Here is a 15,751-nt window from a genome sequence, read left to right on the forward strand (position 1 = left end):
ATGGTTTTTGGAGAGGATTTTATGGCTGTAGACCCTCCCCACATTCCTCCATGTGATCATACCCTTACCTCCTCCTTGTCATGCATAAAGTCTCCTTGAGCCGCACAGAGCTTCCATCTTGATACTGCCACTGAAGAACAATATGCATGTGAAATTGCAGGATAGCGACTCCACGCGGTCCATGGAGACTGCATTGTCTGACAAGGGGCAGTACTTACCAAAGGAACGACCATTTAATCAGAGTGTATTAGTAAGCAGTATATAGTGATATTTCCTACATAAACTTAAAGTAGCCATCCTCTTATCTATGAAGAAGCTAAGCAGAAGTGCCTGGTCCCACCAGACTCCTCTACGTTCAGCAGACGGAGTGAAGATGTAATTCTCTTTGATGTTATTAAGTTACCATCGGAGGGTTATCTGTATACTCGGTGCTAATATACTGCGCTTTAAACCATTGACAATCGCGTTTGATCAGACTTTAGAAAGTAGAATATGTGAAATCATCTAATTGGTTGCTATGGGTTTTGCACTTTGTTGATAAGTAACACCCTTGTTGGACGCGCCTCCAACCATCTATTATGTATGCGTATTGTTGGCCTCTACGTGTAGTTCTTCCACCCACGTTGGCCCAATCCATGAATATTTAACTTTGTCATCCTTTGGATATTCTGTTATTCCGAGGGGAATGTACATCCAGCTGTCCGTCTTTCTAATACCTAGGTATCACATTTTTCTCATTATACTAGTTTTCTAGCAATTATTTGTAATAAAAGGGATTATGGGACTGAAATAGTCCAGACTAGTAATAGCGTGGCTCTGTTGTCAGCCGGTCCCGCAGTGACATCACCGCTTAAGCATGTGTGACTTGTAGACACAACCACATCAGGGTATTTAGCTTTAACATTGGGTGGTCTGAGCCTGTATTATATAACTATCCAATGAATGTGTCTTCAGTACATGGAAGGATAATGTCATGTACCAGTAAAGCTTCCAGATGTGTCAGGGCTCTAAGAACAAGGCAGTAGGAAATCTATACCTTGTCCGGCAGTATATAAAAGATCCGGGGATCCTCTTACCATATGAAAATACTGGGGCGTAGAGTAAAGATGAGGTAGCTTTTATATAGTATGTATATTATATTGTATTTCTATATTTATTTATGGTATGCTTATATTATATATTTTATATAGTATTATTTTTATAATATGGTTGTTACACGTTACCTATTAGAAATGGAAGGCCATTCGGCGCCATTTTCAGAGCGCTGTATCATGGTGTGCTTGTGTACCTCTGGTGTATATCCCGCACTAGTATTTCTCCTATAGGTAAATCTTTTGGTATCTTGTAAACTTAGAGTTTTTTTGGAATATGGACTGATGCTATAGCAGTGTCAGTGGTGAAAACTTAAAGCAAACCTGTCACCATGAAAAAAGAAGGAGCTAAGCAGAAAAAAAATCATATATAAGACTATGTTCACATTTGTGCTGGTTGTTCGCCCAGTGTGAATCCATCTATAAAAAAAATGGATTCATCAGAAAAAAAAAAAAAAATGGACGCATATGGTTACAAAACACATACCATAATCCGTCAGCCAGGTATCTTGCAAAAAAGTGTCAGTTCGGGGCAACATGGTGGTGCAGTGGTTAGCACTATAGCCTTGCAGTGCTGGAGTCCTGGGTTTGAATCCCACCAGGAATAACATCTGCAAGGAGTTTGTATGTTCTACCTGTGTTTGCGTGGATTTCCTCTCATTCTACAAAAGACATACTGATAGGAAAAAAAACATGTGCTTTGTGATTCCTATATGGGGCTCACAATTTACATTAAAAAAAAATGTCAGATTGTGCCCATTTTTGGCAGATCCGTCCCCATTCTACCACATCCGTTTTCATTCTGAGCATGCGCCCAGAAGTATGAAGAGGAAAAAATATGTAGCAAAATACACAAACAGATTACCATCCGTTAGTAATCCAATTGTGTTCACCTTCCATAGACTTCAATGTTAAAAAAGACAGATGGGTTGTTGTCCTTTGCATATCCTTATTTTTTGGACCGAGCAAAACTTCTGCAAGTCCGTCTTTTGTCTCCATCCAAAAGAGCAGATACACTGCAGAAATCTCCAATCGCACAATGGCGGATGATTGTAAAAACCCATTGAACACATATAAGCAACCTGTTCTAAGCAGTTTTTGTGATCTATCCTCGGATCACAAATTGTTTACCTGGGGAGACAACAACGTAGATGTGAACCCAGCCTTAGTTGTATTTTATTCATTTATAGCTTTAGTTTTTCTATGCTTAAAAGCCGTCACAGTGTCATTACTGTTTCTAAGCATTTTCATGGTAATAGGTTTGCAGGAAAGTGACCTTTGCGTTCGCAATACAGATCTCACAACAAATATACAATACATAGATAATATTCCTTTTTGGTTTGGTTCCTTTGATTTCCATCCTGTTCTTCATTTGTATAAAACGTTCGCTAGTTCCTTTGACTCTTCTGTGCTGGCATATTGTACGCCTATTTATATGTGCTCTGTATTAGCAGAGGATACGCTTCATTCACGATGCGGCTGCGCCTTCTCACGAGTTAGGCTCGTCTTCCAGGAGAGTGAGCCTAGGTGAAAATCTAGGCCGGATCCTTGCTGGCATTGATTTTTTTCAGTCATTTATGGCACAAAAGTGACATAAATGGCGAGAGATAGCTCTACCTATGTCCACATTGGTCACTTTTTGGAGAATGCCACTCGGAACTATTCTAAGTGGGGAACAGGGACCAGAGGAACGAGGCAGAGGACCCGCGCTCACTAGCAGTAGGGTAAAACACAAAGTGGAGTTCTCAAACAGGATTCTTTATTGAAGGTAGTAGAAGGGATCAGTACGATGCGTTTTGGGCCAAACTAGGCCCTTTTTCAAGTGCAAGTAAACAGGTCACGTCGGGCCATTCATTAAAGGTTATGTATCCCAATTGTAGGATATCTCACTGTTTTTGACTCCCACCAATATGTTGTGTTTGGTGAATCTGGCAGTGCAGCGCCACCACAGGTCAAATGACGCATTACACATTTTCAAATGAACTCAGTGGATTGTCCGTGTCATATATGGACATCCCATGTTCTCTAGAGTAAAAGACATTGTTCTTAAACAGGGCTGTGGAGTTGGTAGGCCAAGGCATTGGCTATGACTTTTTTTCATGACTGACCGCCATGATCAGACAGATGCTTTTTCTCTCTGCATGTTTCGTGCGGAAACCACACGGACCCAATTATATTCTATGGAGTCCACGGGTTTCCTTAAGTAACCGCTTTTTCATGCGGATAGGTTGCCATTCGGGAGGTCCCCAAGCGGACTCCCCGAACGGAAATGCCAACACAGATGTGAATAGGGCATTAAATGTTAGTGATTGACTTCATCTAAAATAAATATGCAAAAAGTATACATCTATTTAATTTTACAATATCAATCAATATTTAATATAATTTAAAACAATTAATTTTGAAGTCAGAGTAGGAGTTGGTCATTTTGTTCTGATCCCGTCAAAAACTGGCCCCAACTCTGACTCCACGGCTCTGTTTGTAACCAGTCTCCACTATGGCAAATAGGTGTGGGTCCAGAGTGTGAGACCCCATTCATTTGACTTACAATTTACTTACATATACATATATATATATATATATATATATATATATATATATATATATATAATTTTTTTTTTTTATTATTATTATTTTTTTTTTATTTTATCTTTTTTTCTCAAGTGTACAACCTCCTTTCAACACACCTAAAGACTTGTAACATTTTATAAGGTGTTGTTCATTGTATGGAATGTACATAAATAACTTTGTAACCTTTTTCCACACACAAATTGTCACTACTAATACCAAGAATGCTGAATATTCTTGACACATGCTGATACATTTTTCTGTACATACCACATCCATCTTGGTTGCCTGAATCTGAGTAAAAGAGCGTTGCTGGCACAGGGTCTTTCGAAACCAAATGGGTTAATATGGTGTCATTGAGAGAAAGATGTGTTGAGATAAGAGCTTAGTGCAGCTAGGCCAATGCTAAGCTCTGTAGTTCACAAGATTTCTATGCAGGCATCAGAGAACAGATAAAACCCAATGCGCACACTTTACAGCTATCATCACCTGGAGGATTTTCCACAACAATTCTCTCCCCAATAAATGTTGTGTCGGTAAATGCTGGAAGGTGTGTGCCGTTTACTGCTTGTTCTGTACGTTCCACTGTACGTGGCTTCTGTCTCAGGTCCTTTCTTTTGGTTAATACGTTATTGTGTTCAATGTCATAACGTGACCATAAAAAGAGGATTTCCCATAGGCTGGAGGCACTAGGAAAGTTACAGCTTGTAATTGTGATTTCTGTTTGGAGGCTTATGTGACATCTTGTGCATGACAGGTAGTGTCAGCCTTTTTTAATAATATGCTTGATATCATGCCTGGAAGGGTATTGGTAAATGTAACCAGAATAAATCATTTTAATAACATTCTCATAAGTGGCTGCACAAGGAGCATATTTCCATTATTGAGAATAAATGTATCTTTGTTGTTTTGCTAAAATAACTCATTGTGTAGTACTAAAGTATGGCAAGTTGTCTCACATAGATAGAAAAACATAAGTGTGATAGATAGATAGATAGATAGATAGATAGATAGATAGATAGATAGATAATATATAATACATAGATAGAGAGATAGATAGATAGATAGATAGATAGATAGATAGATAGACAATATATAATAGATAGATAGATAGATAGATAGATAGATAGATAGATAGATAGACAATATATAATAGATAGATAGATAGATAGATAGATAGATAGATAGATAGATGATAGATGATAGATAGATAGATAGATAGATAGATAGGAGATAGATAGATAGATAGATAGATAGATAGATAGATAGATAGATGATAGATAGATAGATAGATAGATAGATAGATAGATAGAATAAAGATGCAAGAAAACATAGAAAGAAAATACATAGCTAGAAAAAGGGTATACATAGATGGATAGACAGATAGATGATATTTAATAGATAGATAGATAGATAGATCTATAGAGATAGATAGATAGATAGATAGATAGATAGATCTATAGAGATAGATAGATAGATATATAGATAGATAGATAGATAGATAGACAGATAGACAGATAGATCTATAGAGAAAGATAGATAGATAGATAGATAGATAGATAGATAGATAGATAGATAGATAGATCTATAGAGATAGATAGATAAATAGATAGATAGATAGATAGATAGATCTATAGAGATAGATAGATAGATAGATAGATAGATAGATAGATAGATAGATCTATAGAGATAGATAGATAGATCTATAGAGAAAGATAGATAGATAGATAGATAGATAGATAGATAGATGATAGATAGATAGATAGATAGATAGATAGATAGATAGATAGATAGAATAAAGATGCAAGAAAACATAGAAAGAAAATACATAGCTAGAAAAAGGGTATACATAGATGGATAGACAGATAGATGATATTTAATAGATAGATAGATAGATAGATAGATAGATAGATAGATAGATAGATCTATAGAGATAGATAGATAGATAGATCTATAGAGATAGATAGATAGATAGACTGATAGACAGATAGATCTATAGAGAAAGATAGATAGATAGATAGATAGATAGATAGATAGATAGATAGATATATAGATAGATCTATAGAGATAGATAGATAGATAGATAGATAGATCTATAGAGATAGATAGATAGATAGATAGATAGATAGATAGATCTATAGAGAAAGATAGATAGATAGATAGATAGATAGATAGATAGATAGATAGATAGATCTATAGAGATAGATAGATGATTTTAGTCTTATCTAAAGGGAGTTCACAACACTAAAAAAAATATGGCTTTCCTCCAAAAACAGTCCCATACCTGTCCATAGTTGTGTCTACTAAGGTGAATGGGCCAGAGCTGCAATACCACACACCACCTGTGGACAGGAGTGGCACTGTTTGATTTAGAAATTAATCATTCATGTATTAATAATTAAGAACATATTGTTTTGACCAGGTGGAAGTGGAAAAGGTTTGCCAAGTTAAAGACGGACATGTAAAATATTTTCAATTTCATGAATGGCAAAACTGAAGTCATTCAGGAGTTGCATTGTGTCAAGTGATACAATCCCATTTATAGTTCAATGGGGGTGATTATTATATGAAGATTCAGATATGTTTCACTGGATCATTTGGCTGGCCAGTTGTCGGTCCTCAGGGGCTGTTGACAGTCTTCTCATATTTCCTTCCTATTCTTTCTCTCTTTGGAGGGCCGGTCGGCATAGATATATGTGCTTGTCTGTTTGTGAGTCTCTGTATGTGATGGGTGTTTATGGAATAGTTGTAAAGCTAAATTGTCATTTTAATTGAGCTTCTTTATCCATTGTTACATATTAGAGATGAGCGAGTAGTATTCGATCGAATACCTCCCCTGCATAGTTATTGGTGTAATCAGACGCATACCACGTGGTAAATGCAGTAAAAATTTGATGCCCCTCCCACCTTTCCTGGTGCTTTTTTACACCAACAACTATGCAGGGGAGGTATTCGATCGAATACTACTCGCTCATCTCTATTAGATATCACAAAAACAAAAATTTAATTATTTTGCCACTGGTTCATGTCCCCATATCATCTTGACTGGACAGGAGATTCTCGCTAGTTTGCCTTTTCTCCCACCTACTTCCTATACCTTGATGATCTTTGTTTTTTTTTTTTTCATTTCATTACATGTGGGAAAAAAATCAGTATAGGTTAATTCTGCTCATTGGAAGTGGCAATTAGACCAACCTGATCTGGACTGGTATCCTCGGATGTGTCTAGAAGGGACCGCCCCTGAGGTTCCTATCCCTTTGTAAAGAGGTTGTCCAGAAAGTCAAGACTGCCTTCTTCCAAAAAAAAATAGCAGCACTCAAAATGAGTGTTGTCATCCAACAATATCACACACTTGTAACCAGTTATGGCACTATTTTTGGAAGAAAAATACCCCTTTAATTCCGTAATTGTTTTGTAATATTAAGGCGATTTCTCCATTTGTGTCATCTTTTTACATATTTTGTCTTATTTTTGGCGTACCTTTTGTACTTACATTCCCCATTTGCAGCACTTTTCTCCTCGTCTCTCAGTTTATTTTGGCTTTTGAGCGTTCGTCTTCTGCTCTCAGCATAATATCTAATCAAGAACATGTTGAGCAGAGATAAAATATTGTCTCGTATTGATAACGTTTTCATATCCTGTGATGTTATCGTATACCTGCATTAACTAATTGCCTTTGTGGGAGATACGCTATTGTGACTCTCTGTTGTTTCCTTTAATACATTTCTAAGAGTTTGTTCTTTTTGTCTGCGTTTTGTACGTTACGTGTCCGAGCGAACAAAAAGTGAATTCGGGACAAATGAAAATTTTATAGTGGTTGTCGGTGATTTGTTCTTGTTGACCAAATTTACTTGTTAATTGTTCTTCTTTTTATTATTGTCTAGTATGGCAGTATCTAGCAGGGTCATGGATATCCTTCATTTTGCTATTGTCTGCAATGTTTTAAAAATTTTGTTAGGCTATTCTATAAAAGCTGCCATATTCCCCATTTTTATCTCTTTTTAAGCATGTTTTAGATGTTTTTATTTCAATAGAATTTTCACTTAACTGTTGGTTGCCCGTGTCATAGTAAAGGGAAGATGCACAAGCCACCCAGTCTTGCCTATGGAATGTATTTATCCATGGAACTACCTGTAGGGCACCAAGCTGGGTCTTTGCCCCCAGTGATGGTGCCAGCTGTAGGCTATACATGTGTAGTGTTTTGCCACCACAAATTTTATCTCTGTGCAACACTTGTGTAATTGATGGTAGCAACTCTACTCATTTCGAGGAAGTTGATGGATGGACATTCATGGACACCAAATCCCAGTTCTCATAATCGGTGGGGGTCCCAGGGGTGGGACATCTATCGATCAAATACTTGTCACTGGTGCAACAGATTGGTGATTTTGAAGGGTGCTTATAAGCTGATAAAGTTCCAGTTAAAAACAGTGGACAGTGGTGGATCCCATTATTGTCAATGGGGTCTTTAGGCCTCTGTGCCCACTGTTTTATTAGTCAGTTGTTCTGGTCCTCCAATGGACCAGAACAATGAACAACATGACGCTAGCGTAAGCCTTCAGCTACATTTAAACAAGGCTTGGACAAGTGGTAGGCAAAGTAGTGGTCCAGGGTGTTAACAATGCTGTACCTTTTTAGCTCACAATGCCCCAATTTTATATATATATATATATATATATATATATATATATATATATATGTTATATGTTCATACTGTATCATGTACGCTCAGCAGAGTCAAACCTGCATTACGGAGTGAATGTGGACTGATAGCGAACTGAATGATTATTCATCCTATCACCATGCCCATGCTGAGCATGCAGCACTATCACAGAGGATGGTGGTGGCGCTGAGCCGCTTATATTTAGCCAATTGCTTTTGTGGGTGATCTGCCTGCTCCCGCGTCTCGGCTCTGCTACATCGCAGCATATACGAAGCATGCTCAGTTGTATGTACATCTCTGCATATGGAGAGTGTACTCAGCTGCGCTACAGTGCAACTTAAGCTCTGCTACATCTGGCCATTTGGATAAGAGGCGTGTTCTTATGTCAGTGTGTGAGCAGCTTCTGTGTTGGAAATGGCTGAATGGATGTTGTAGAAATTTGCCACAGTTAAATCAGCCTGCTCCTGCGTCTCGGCTCTGCTACATCGCTGTATATGTATAGGATACCCAGCTGTATGTACATGTTTGCATATGGAGAGCCTATAGAGGTGTGCTATAGCACTGTCTAAACTCTGCTACATCGCTGCATATGCATAGGATACCCTATGTATGTACATGCTTGCATATGGAGAGCCTATAGAGGTGTGCTACATCACTGCCTAAACTCTGCTACATCGGGCAATTGTGATTACAGGGGTTTTGTTATGTGACTGTCTGAGCAGCTTCTGTGTTACAAAGGGCTGAATGGATGTTGCTGAAATATGCCAGAGTTCGATCAGCCTGCTCCCGCATCTCGGCTCTGCTACATCACTGCATATGTGTAGGATATCCAGCTGTATGCACATGTTTGCATATGGAGAGCCTACCTAGCTTTGCCACAGCGCCGCGTAAACTCTGCTACATCGGGCAATTGTGATTACAGGGGTTTTGTTATGTGACTCTCTGAGCAGCTTCTGTGTTACAAAGGGCTGAATGGATGTTGCTGAAATGTGCCAAAGTCGCCCTCCCCCCCTCCCATCAGAGGCAGAACAACACATTCCCCGTCGTACTCACTTAAACTCTACACCCGATATATTCCTCTTGCCCACACACATCCTGCATGTTCTGTAGTCTCCTGCTCTTCCATGAGACTCCATTTTCTTCAGCTTTCACACTGTGCAGCTTTATCCTATATAGCACCGCCCACAAAATAGAGTGTAGCTCCGCCCACTGCCTAGCATGATCCTATCCTAGAATGGCTCAAGGACCTGTGATGATGTCATCACAGGTCCTTTAGTGTTGTGTGAACCTAAATTCTTTCACTGCGGTCGTGTAGTGATGTCATTTACCGGGATAAAAGTAGCCTACATTTTAATTGGGGATCCTATCTATGTATGTGGCAATTTTCATGCAAATCCCTTCAGTCGTTTTTGTGTGATTGAGGAACAAACATCCAAACCCACAAACTTTGACATTTATAATATTAGTAGGATATTTTGGCTTCACAGTGTCATTGATAGAACAAAACAGAAAATTACAAGTATCGCCAGTCATGGTTAAAATGTTCACTTTTCAAAGTAAATGTAATGTTTGTGTCAGAATGTATCTGGATCCTTTCCATTATCAGGAGGCTCATGGTGTCAGAGCGTGCTTTCCTGTTCAGAGCCCATATGTGTGCTATGAGTTCTGTTTGCCAACCATCTGGGTACAGTCACAGACATGTACTGCTGAAGAGTAAGAGAGAGAGTTATGAAATGCTAGTTGGCAAATTATGTAAGGGAAGGAAGATATATATATATATATATATATATATATATATATATATATATATGTGAACAGAGAGAGATAAAGGCTACTATATAGTCTTCACTTTATTAAGTATTGTAGAATGTATTAAGGCACAATTTCTGATTTCTTCTCAGTGTACCAAGTGCCATACATGTGATTGCCTTGAAGGATTGATCTTGTAGTTCTGTCTCTTGGTCATTCTAGACCAGGCCACATGGACAAACATTGTCTTCTTTAGGGGAATGCTAACCTTTTGGAGTGCTTGCTCTTGAACCTTGTTGACGGAGATAGCAAAGGCCTAGAGAATTAGGAATTGCTTAAAGAAGACACAAACGGTAGCTCAAGTTAGCTTACGGTCTATGGGAAAACCTCGACCCCTGCTGTTATCTTCTACCCAAACTTCTTATTTTTGGAACATGCAGGTATGAAGACGAATCCAATATTACCAAATAGATAGAGGTTCGGGCTTGTTAAAGATGAAATCAGCGGTGCACAAAAATCGTTGTAGCCTCTTTATGTATCCACACATATACACACAGACTCATACTTATCAGTGGATGAACATCTGTAGGTTTGTATCAAAGACAAAACAAGACATGTATGTTACATTTAAGCTCAGTGAAGTAATATTTGCTATGTGAGATGGTTCTGAAATAGAGATCATGGAGTTAACATTCATGACATTCCTAGAGAGACAGCACATTGTTCATGCTTTGCTTTCCTAATGTCAAACCTCACACACAGTTTATGTCAGGGGTGGGCAATATAATAGAAGCCAGCAGGATAGTTTGCATTTCATCAGTTCAGATAAAGCTACATGCACACTACAAATCCTTGTGCTGCAAACTCCTTGGGGCAGATTTATGAAGAATAGCATTTCCCACGCGAGTCGAGGGTACGTTAATTTATAAGGAGGTGAAGACCTCCTCTTAAGTCACGTGCACCCTCCGATTCGCTGAGAGACTTCACTGATACCTACGCCAGCTACAAGACATCATTTATGCAAGCAAACTGGCATACAGGGCATAATAAATCTGCCCCCTAGCACTATGCACAGCGCCATGTTATGCAGATATTCTCCCCTATGGGCAGTGCAGCTCAGTATGCTTCTGTATGAAATATGAGGGGCCCACAGAAGTAGATCTGTTTTATGCTGGTGTGCATGAGCCCTTGAGCTCGCCATACATTTCTGATCCTATACATGTATGCATGTGTTATCATTGGGGAGAGGGGAGTAAGCCAGTGCTAGACATCTAGACTCCTCTAGCGGTGGCTTATCTCCCTGAGAATAGAATCATGAAACATTATGGAATCCAACTGCTTGATCCTTTACTCTCCCAACATCATTTCTTGGGGAAGAGTGAGGAGACAGACATGGGATTCCACCAAAATCGAGGGCCTGGCGGCCAATAATTTAATGTCTTTAGCCTTATTCGTATGTGTTTTACATCATAAATAATCTTTACTTATGTTATCAAATTTCTGGCTCCTTAGACTTGACCAATCCCGACTTACTTGTTACCATTTTATTTATTGTTGCCATTCTGTTTATTTATTTATTTATTTTTTTATTTGTATTATATTTTTAAATTGATTTTTTTTCCATTTGTTTTTATCATCCATGTGCTTATTTTTCACTCTTCACCTTTTCTTTTTCCAGTCACATTTTTTGTTTTGATTTCATCATGTGGCCTTATCACCTGGATCGAGGGCAAAATTTGGTATGTAACAGTCCCCTTAGAAAATGGTGTTTTAAGGGCTAAGCTTAAATGGTGTAAATGCGTCTTTATGTCTCACCACTCGCTTTTTCCTTTGCATGATATTAACCAGTCTTGGGCACCAATATCCGTTATTAGCATTTTCCGCTACATAATGAAAATACTCCTTTGTTTGAGCTGCGCACCTCAGGTCTCTCGTGGCTTACTGTAAGCTCATGTGTAAACATCTCTTTTAATGTTAAGCCTGCAAATGTAACCGCAACTGCAATTTAATGTATATTTCTTCCAATCAATATTACTATACAATGTCTCCCTTTATATGTTTCTGTAAATAGATCTATCTATCTATCTATCTATCTATCTATCTATCTGTCTATCTATCCATACATAGACAGATAAATATATATATCTTGTTTTACCTCTTGCTGTATGTGTGCTCCTTCCTTAAAGGAACCCAACCTGAACCCAACGTATCAGCCCGGACCCTGCCAATTGAGTGCCGATTTAGTGTTTCCATTGTGAAGTACGTTACCATTGCTCCAAAGAGATAAGCGTTAACACCCTCATTGCTCCAAAAAACTTATTTTCATATTGACAAAGAAGGCAAGAGTATCGACTTACAAGAGGAAAACACTATATGATTCAGGTGGACTGGGTTGATATGCTGGATTCTGGAGACAGGCTCCCTTTAAGATATGAATTTGGTCTGTCAGGAATAGGCCATGGTGGTTGGTTGGTGGTGTCCCATCAACCATTGGTGTTGGTGGGACACCACCCAATCTATGGCGGTCCAAACAGATAATAACGCTGTTGCCAACATAGAAGTGAAGGAGGACAAAAGTTATATGATGCTTCCAAGAAAATTCCAAACTTTCTAAAGTTTTATAACTCCTTATGCGTCTCTCGTCACTTTGGTTCTAGAACTTGTTGGGTCTCTTCTTCCTGTTCTCGTCTGGACAAACAGGAAGTTCCCACTTAGCCAACCACTATTTGAGGCAGGTCATCCCTGTGGTGGTATATACTTTTTTAGAATGCTAGTCAATGACAGGCTGTATTCCTACATAGTGATATATGATATATTCCAGTATATACATCGGATGTAACCAGTGGAACCAGTGTGAACGGAGTCTAATATAAATCCTACTACATTATGCACATCATTAATTTTTCAATGAATATATTCAGCATGCCTTTATATGGAAGCAGAATTATTTTGCCATCCAGTAAGCAGTGCTATAGTAATAGCCGTGGGATGATAAATCACACAAACACTAAGAGCACTACTTTTTAATTAGGCTTTTGAGACATTCCCTATGCGAGCTCCAACAAGGCTACACAGCCTGGCATTGTTACTGTATCATCACTGAGAAACTGCTGTGTATTATAGATTTCTAGAAATCCAATGCATTGATACTAGGGAAAATAATGGTCCTATTTGTAAAGTAGAGACAAAGGATACAGTTATAGAATTACTGTCACACTGAGAGATGTATTAGGTTCTTACATCCTATCCAGCGTTTCTCTAGTCTGTCCCTAGCTGACCTGCACATCGAAATTTATGTTCCCTATTTATAAGTAGAGTTTATGGGTATCATTTATTTTTAGGTTACCTAGTTACATAGTTAATGTTAAAAAAAAGGCCCAGATCCAAATTGAACCTATAAAATACACTGAAATTTCCCCACTGTGGGACTATTAAAGGATTATCTTATCTTATCTTAATCCTAGAGCGTTGATTCAGAGGAAGGCAAATAAAAAGCACAAGAAGTGGCCAGATCTCCGATTATATTGTTCCACTCCCCAACTCCTACTCTAGCTCCAACATTGATCATGGTCAGGCAGAAAGTAAATACGCAGCAAACTATGTATCTAATTCAGGATACAATATTAATAATTGTATCGCAACATATTATATAATAACAATGTGTTTTATTTTAAAGTTGGAGTTTTTCTAACTCTGACACCAACTCCATCCCACAACTTGCCTTGACTCCAACTTCACAACTCTATGATTTGTCTCCATAATGACACTCACTCTTGCTCTCGACTGGTCCATCCACATCTTATAAGGGTAAGTTCACACAGAGTTTTTTAGGTCAGGGTTTTGAGGCCGTATCCATCTCAAAACCCTGATCAAAAAGACGGCTCCCATTGAAATCAATGGGAGCCGCTCAGGTCTTTTTTCTGGGAGCCGTTTCTTCCGGCTCTCGGAAAAAAAGACGTGAGATGCTCATTCTTCAGGCCGAGTCACCTCGCGGTTTGGCCTGAAGACACTCCCTCCTCCGGACTAGGCCCATTCATTGGGCCTAATCCAGAGCAGAGTGCGCGGCTGGATGACGGTGCAGTGCACTGGCTTTCAGTCGTGGCTATCCGGTTTTTGGCCTCCGCCTCAGATTCCGACCCAAAAATCCCCATGTGAACTTTACCTTACACTCAAGATCTTCCTATTACAATTACAGCAGGTCATTCCTTCTCATACTGTGACAGGGTTGTGGAGTTGGAGTCATGGTGTCAGAGTAGGGACCCATTTTAGTGGAGTCAGAGTTGGAAAAAAGTTACTGACTCTGATTCTGGCTTTGAAATAAAATAATGAATTATAATATACAATTGTCAATATTGTACAGTTAATGAGATGTAGTTTCTAATATATATATATATATATATATATATATATATATATATATATATATGTTCCTACTCTCTTAGGAATGCAATCACTAGCTTTTTTTTCTATACGCCTGTAGATCAGGATACCAGGGGCATTTTTGGCCATAACTTACATTGCATCAATTTGCATAGCTATATAGCACATAAATATTTTACAGAATCTGAATGACAGCAGCAGGTATGATCTTGCTTTAGCCATCATTCTAGGCATTCTGTGTCTTTCTTGCACAACATACACATAATTTTAGAATACCTTTACAAACAGGTTTGAGGATCTGTTGGAAGTAAACAAGTTTACTATATAAGGGCTGGTGCGTACAGAGCTTATATTGAAGCACGTGTGTCCCTTTGGCTATGTACTCCATTGGCCACTGCGTGATGCCTACATAGGGTAACCACAGTATGGAGAATTTTTCCTTGTCTTGTCCATTAGTGCTTGCTTTAGGATTTGTATAGAATCTAACCTCAACATTTCTGTATGCCTCTCTATGAAATGGTTGGCATACAAAGGTAAAGTAGCATTTCATAGATGTCTGCAGGTGCCATCTTACAAGTGTTTGAACAGAACTAAATATAGTATATTTCGCATTCCGCAAAATCGCTATCTCCACCAAAGTAAAGAACATCAGCGCCTACAAAGTAAATTTATTTTCCCTTGACAGGTCTTTTTAGTGATTGATTTTTTTAGACTTTTGTACGATATACATATATATATATATATATATATATATATATATATATATATATATACTTTTTGTTTTAAGTCATTTAATCATTTTTGTTTCTTACATGGTTCTTATATATCCTGCAGTGCTCATCTGAGATCATAATCACTTACATCAGTCCCGGTCCTTAGGGGAGCTCACAATCTAAATTTTTCATCTCAGTCACACCATGGTCCATTTCATAAAAAAGTCAATTAACCAATTTAGTATGCTTTTAGAATTATGTTTGCATAGTCCCTTGGGCTGTAAATTGCAGTTTAGCCTTCTCATACAAACACACATACATGGTAATATTGACTAAAGGTGTCAGACTAGTGTTGCCTAGTCTTCCAAACCTTCTCTTTTTCAAAATAAGATGTCAGTCACTCATGTCCCTCCTTCTGTACAAACAAAGGAGTTTTAAGCTATTTTACATTTATGGCCAATAAATTGAATTTATCAGATCGGTTATACCTAATAAATCCTAATACCTAATAAGTATCGGATAGGGAACGTAAAATGGCCTTATACATTAGATAACTGTTCACCAACAACTATTTTACCTATCTCCCC

The 15,751-nt window shown here is 38.2% G+C and overlaps 1 protein-coding gene across 10 annotated transcripts in view; it reads left to right on the top strand.

Moving 5' to 3' along the window:
• The window catches only part of PCDH7 (protocadherin 7), a 739,914-nt gene that overhangs the window by 9,919 nt on the left and 714,244 nt on the right, over positions 1–15,751 (top strand). The window contains exon 2 of one of the 10 annotated variants that reach the window (XM_075260187.1): positions 11,750–11,810. The exons of the other annotated variants lie outside the window; for them this stretch is intronic. Within the exon in view, the coding sequence (XP_075116288.1) occupies positions 11,750–11,767 (18 nt within the window). The 3' untranslated portion in view covers positions 11,768–11,810. The remainder of the gene's footprint in view (positions 1–11,749; positions 11,811–15,751) is intronic. 10 annotated transcript variants of the gene reach the window in all.

The sequence above is a fragment of the Leptodactylus fuscus genome, chromosome 1 (assembly GCF_031893055.1).
Source record: "Leptodactylus fuscus isolate aLepFus1 chromosome 1, aLepFus1.hap2, whole genome shotgun sequence".
Lineage (NCBI taxonomy): Eukaryota > Metazoa > Chordata > Amphibia > Anura > Leptodactylidae > Leptodactylus > Leptodactylus fuscus.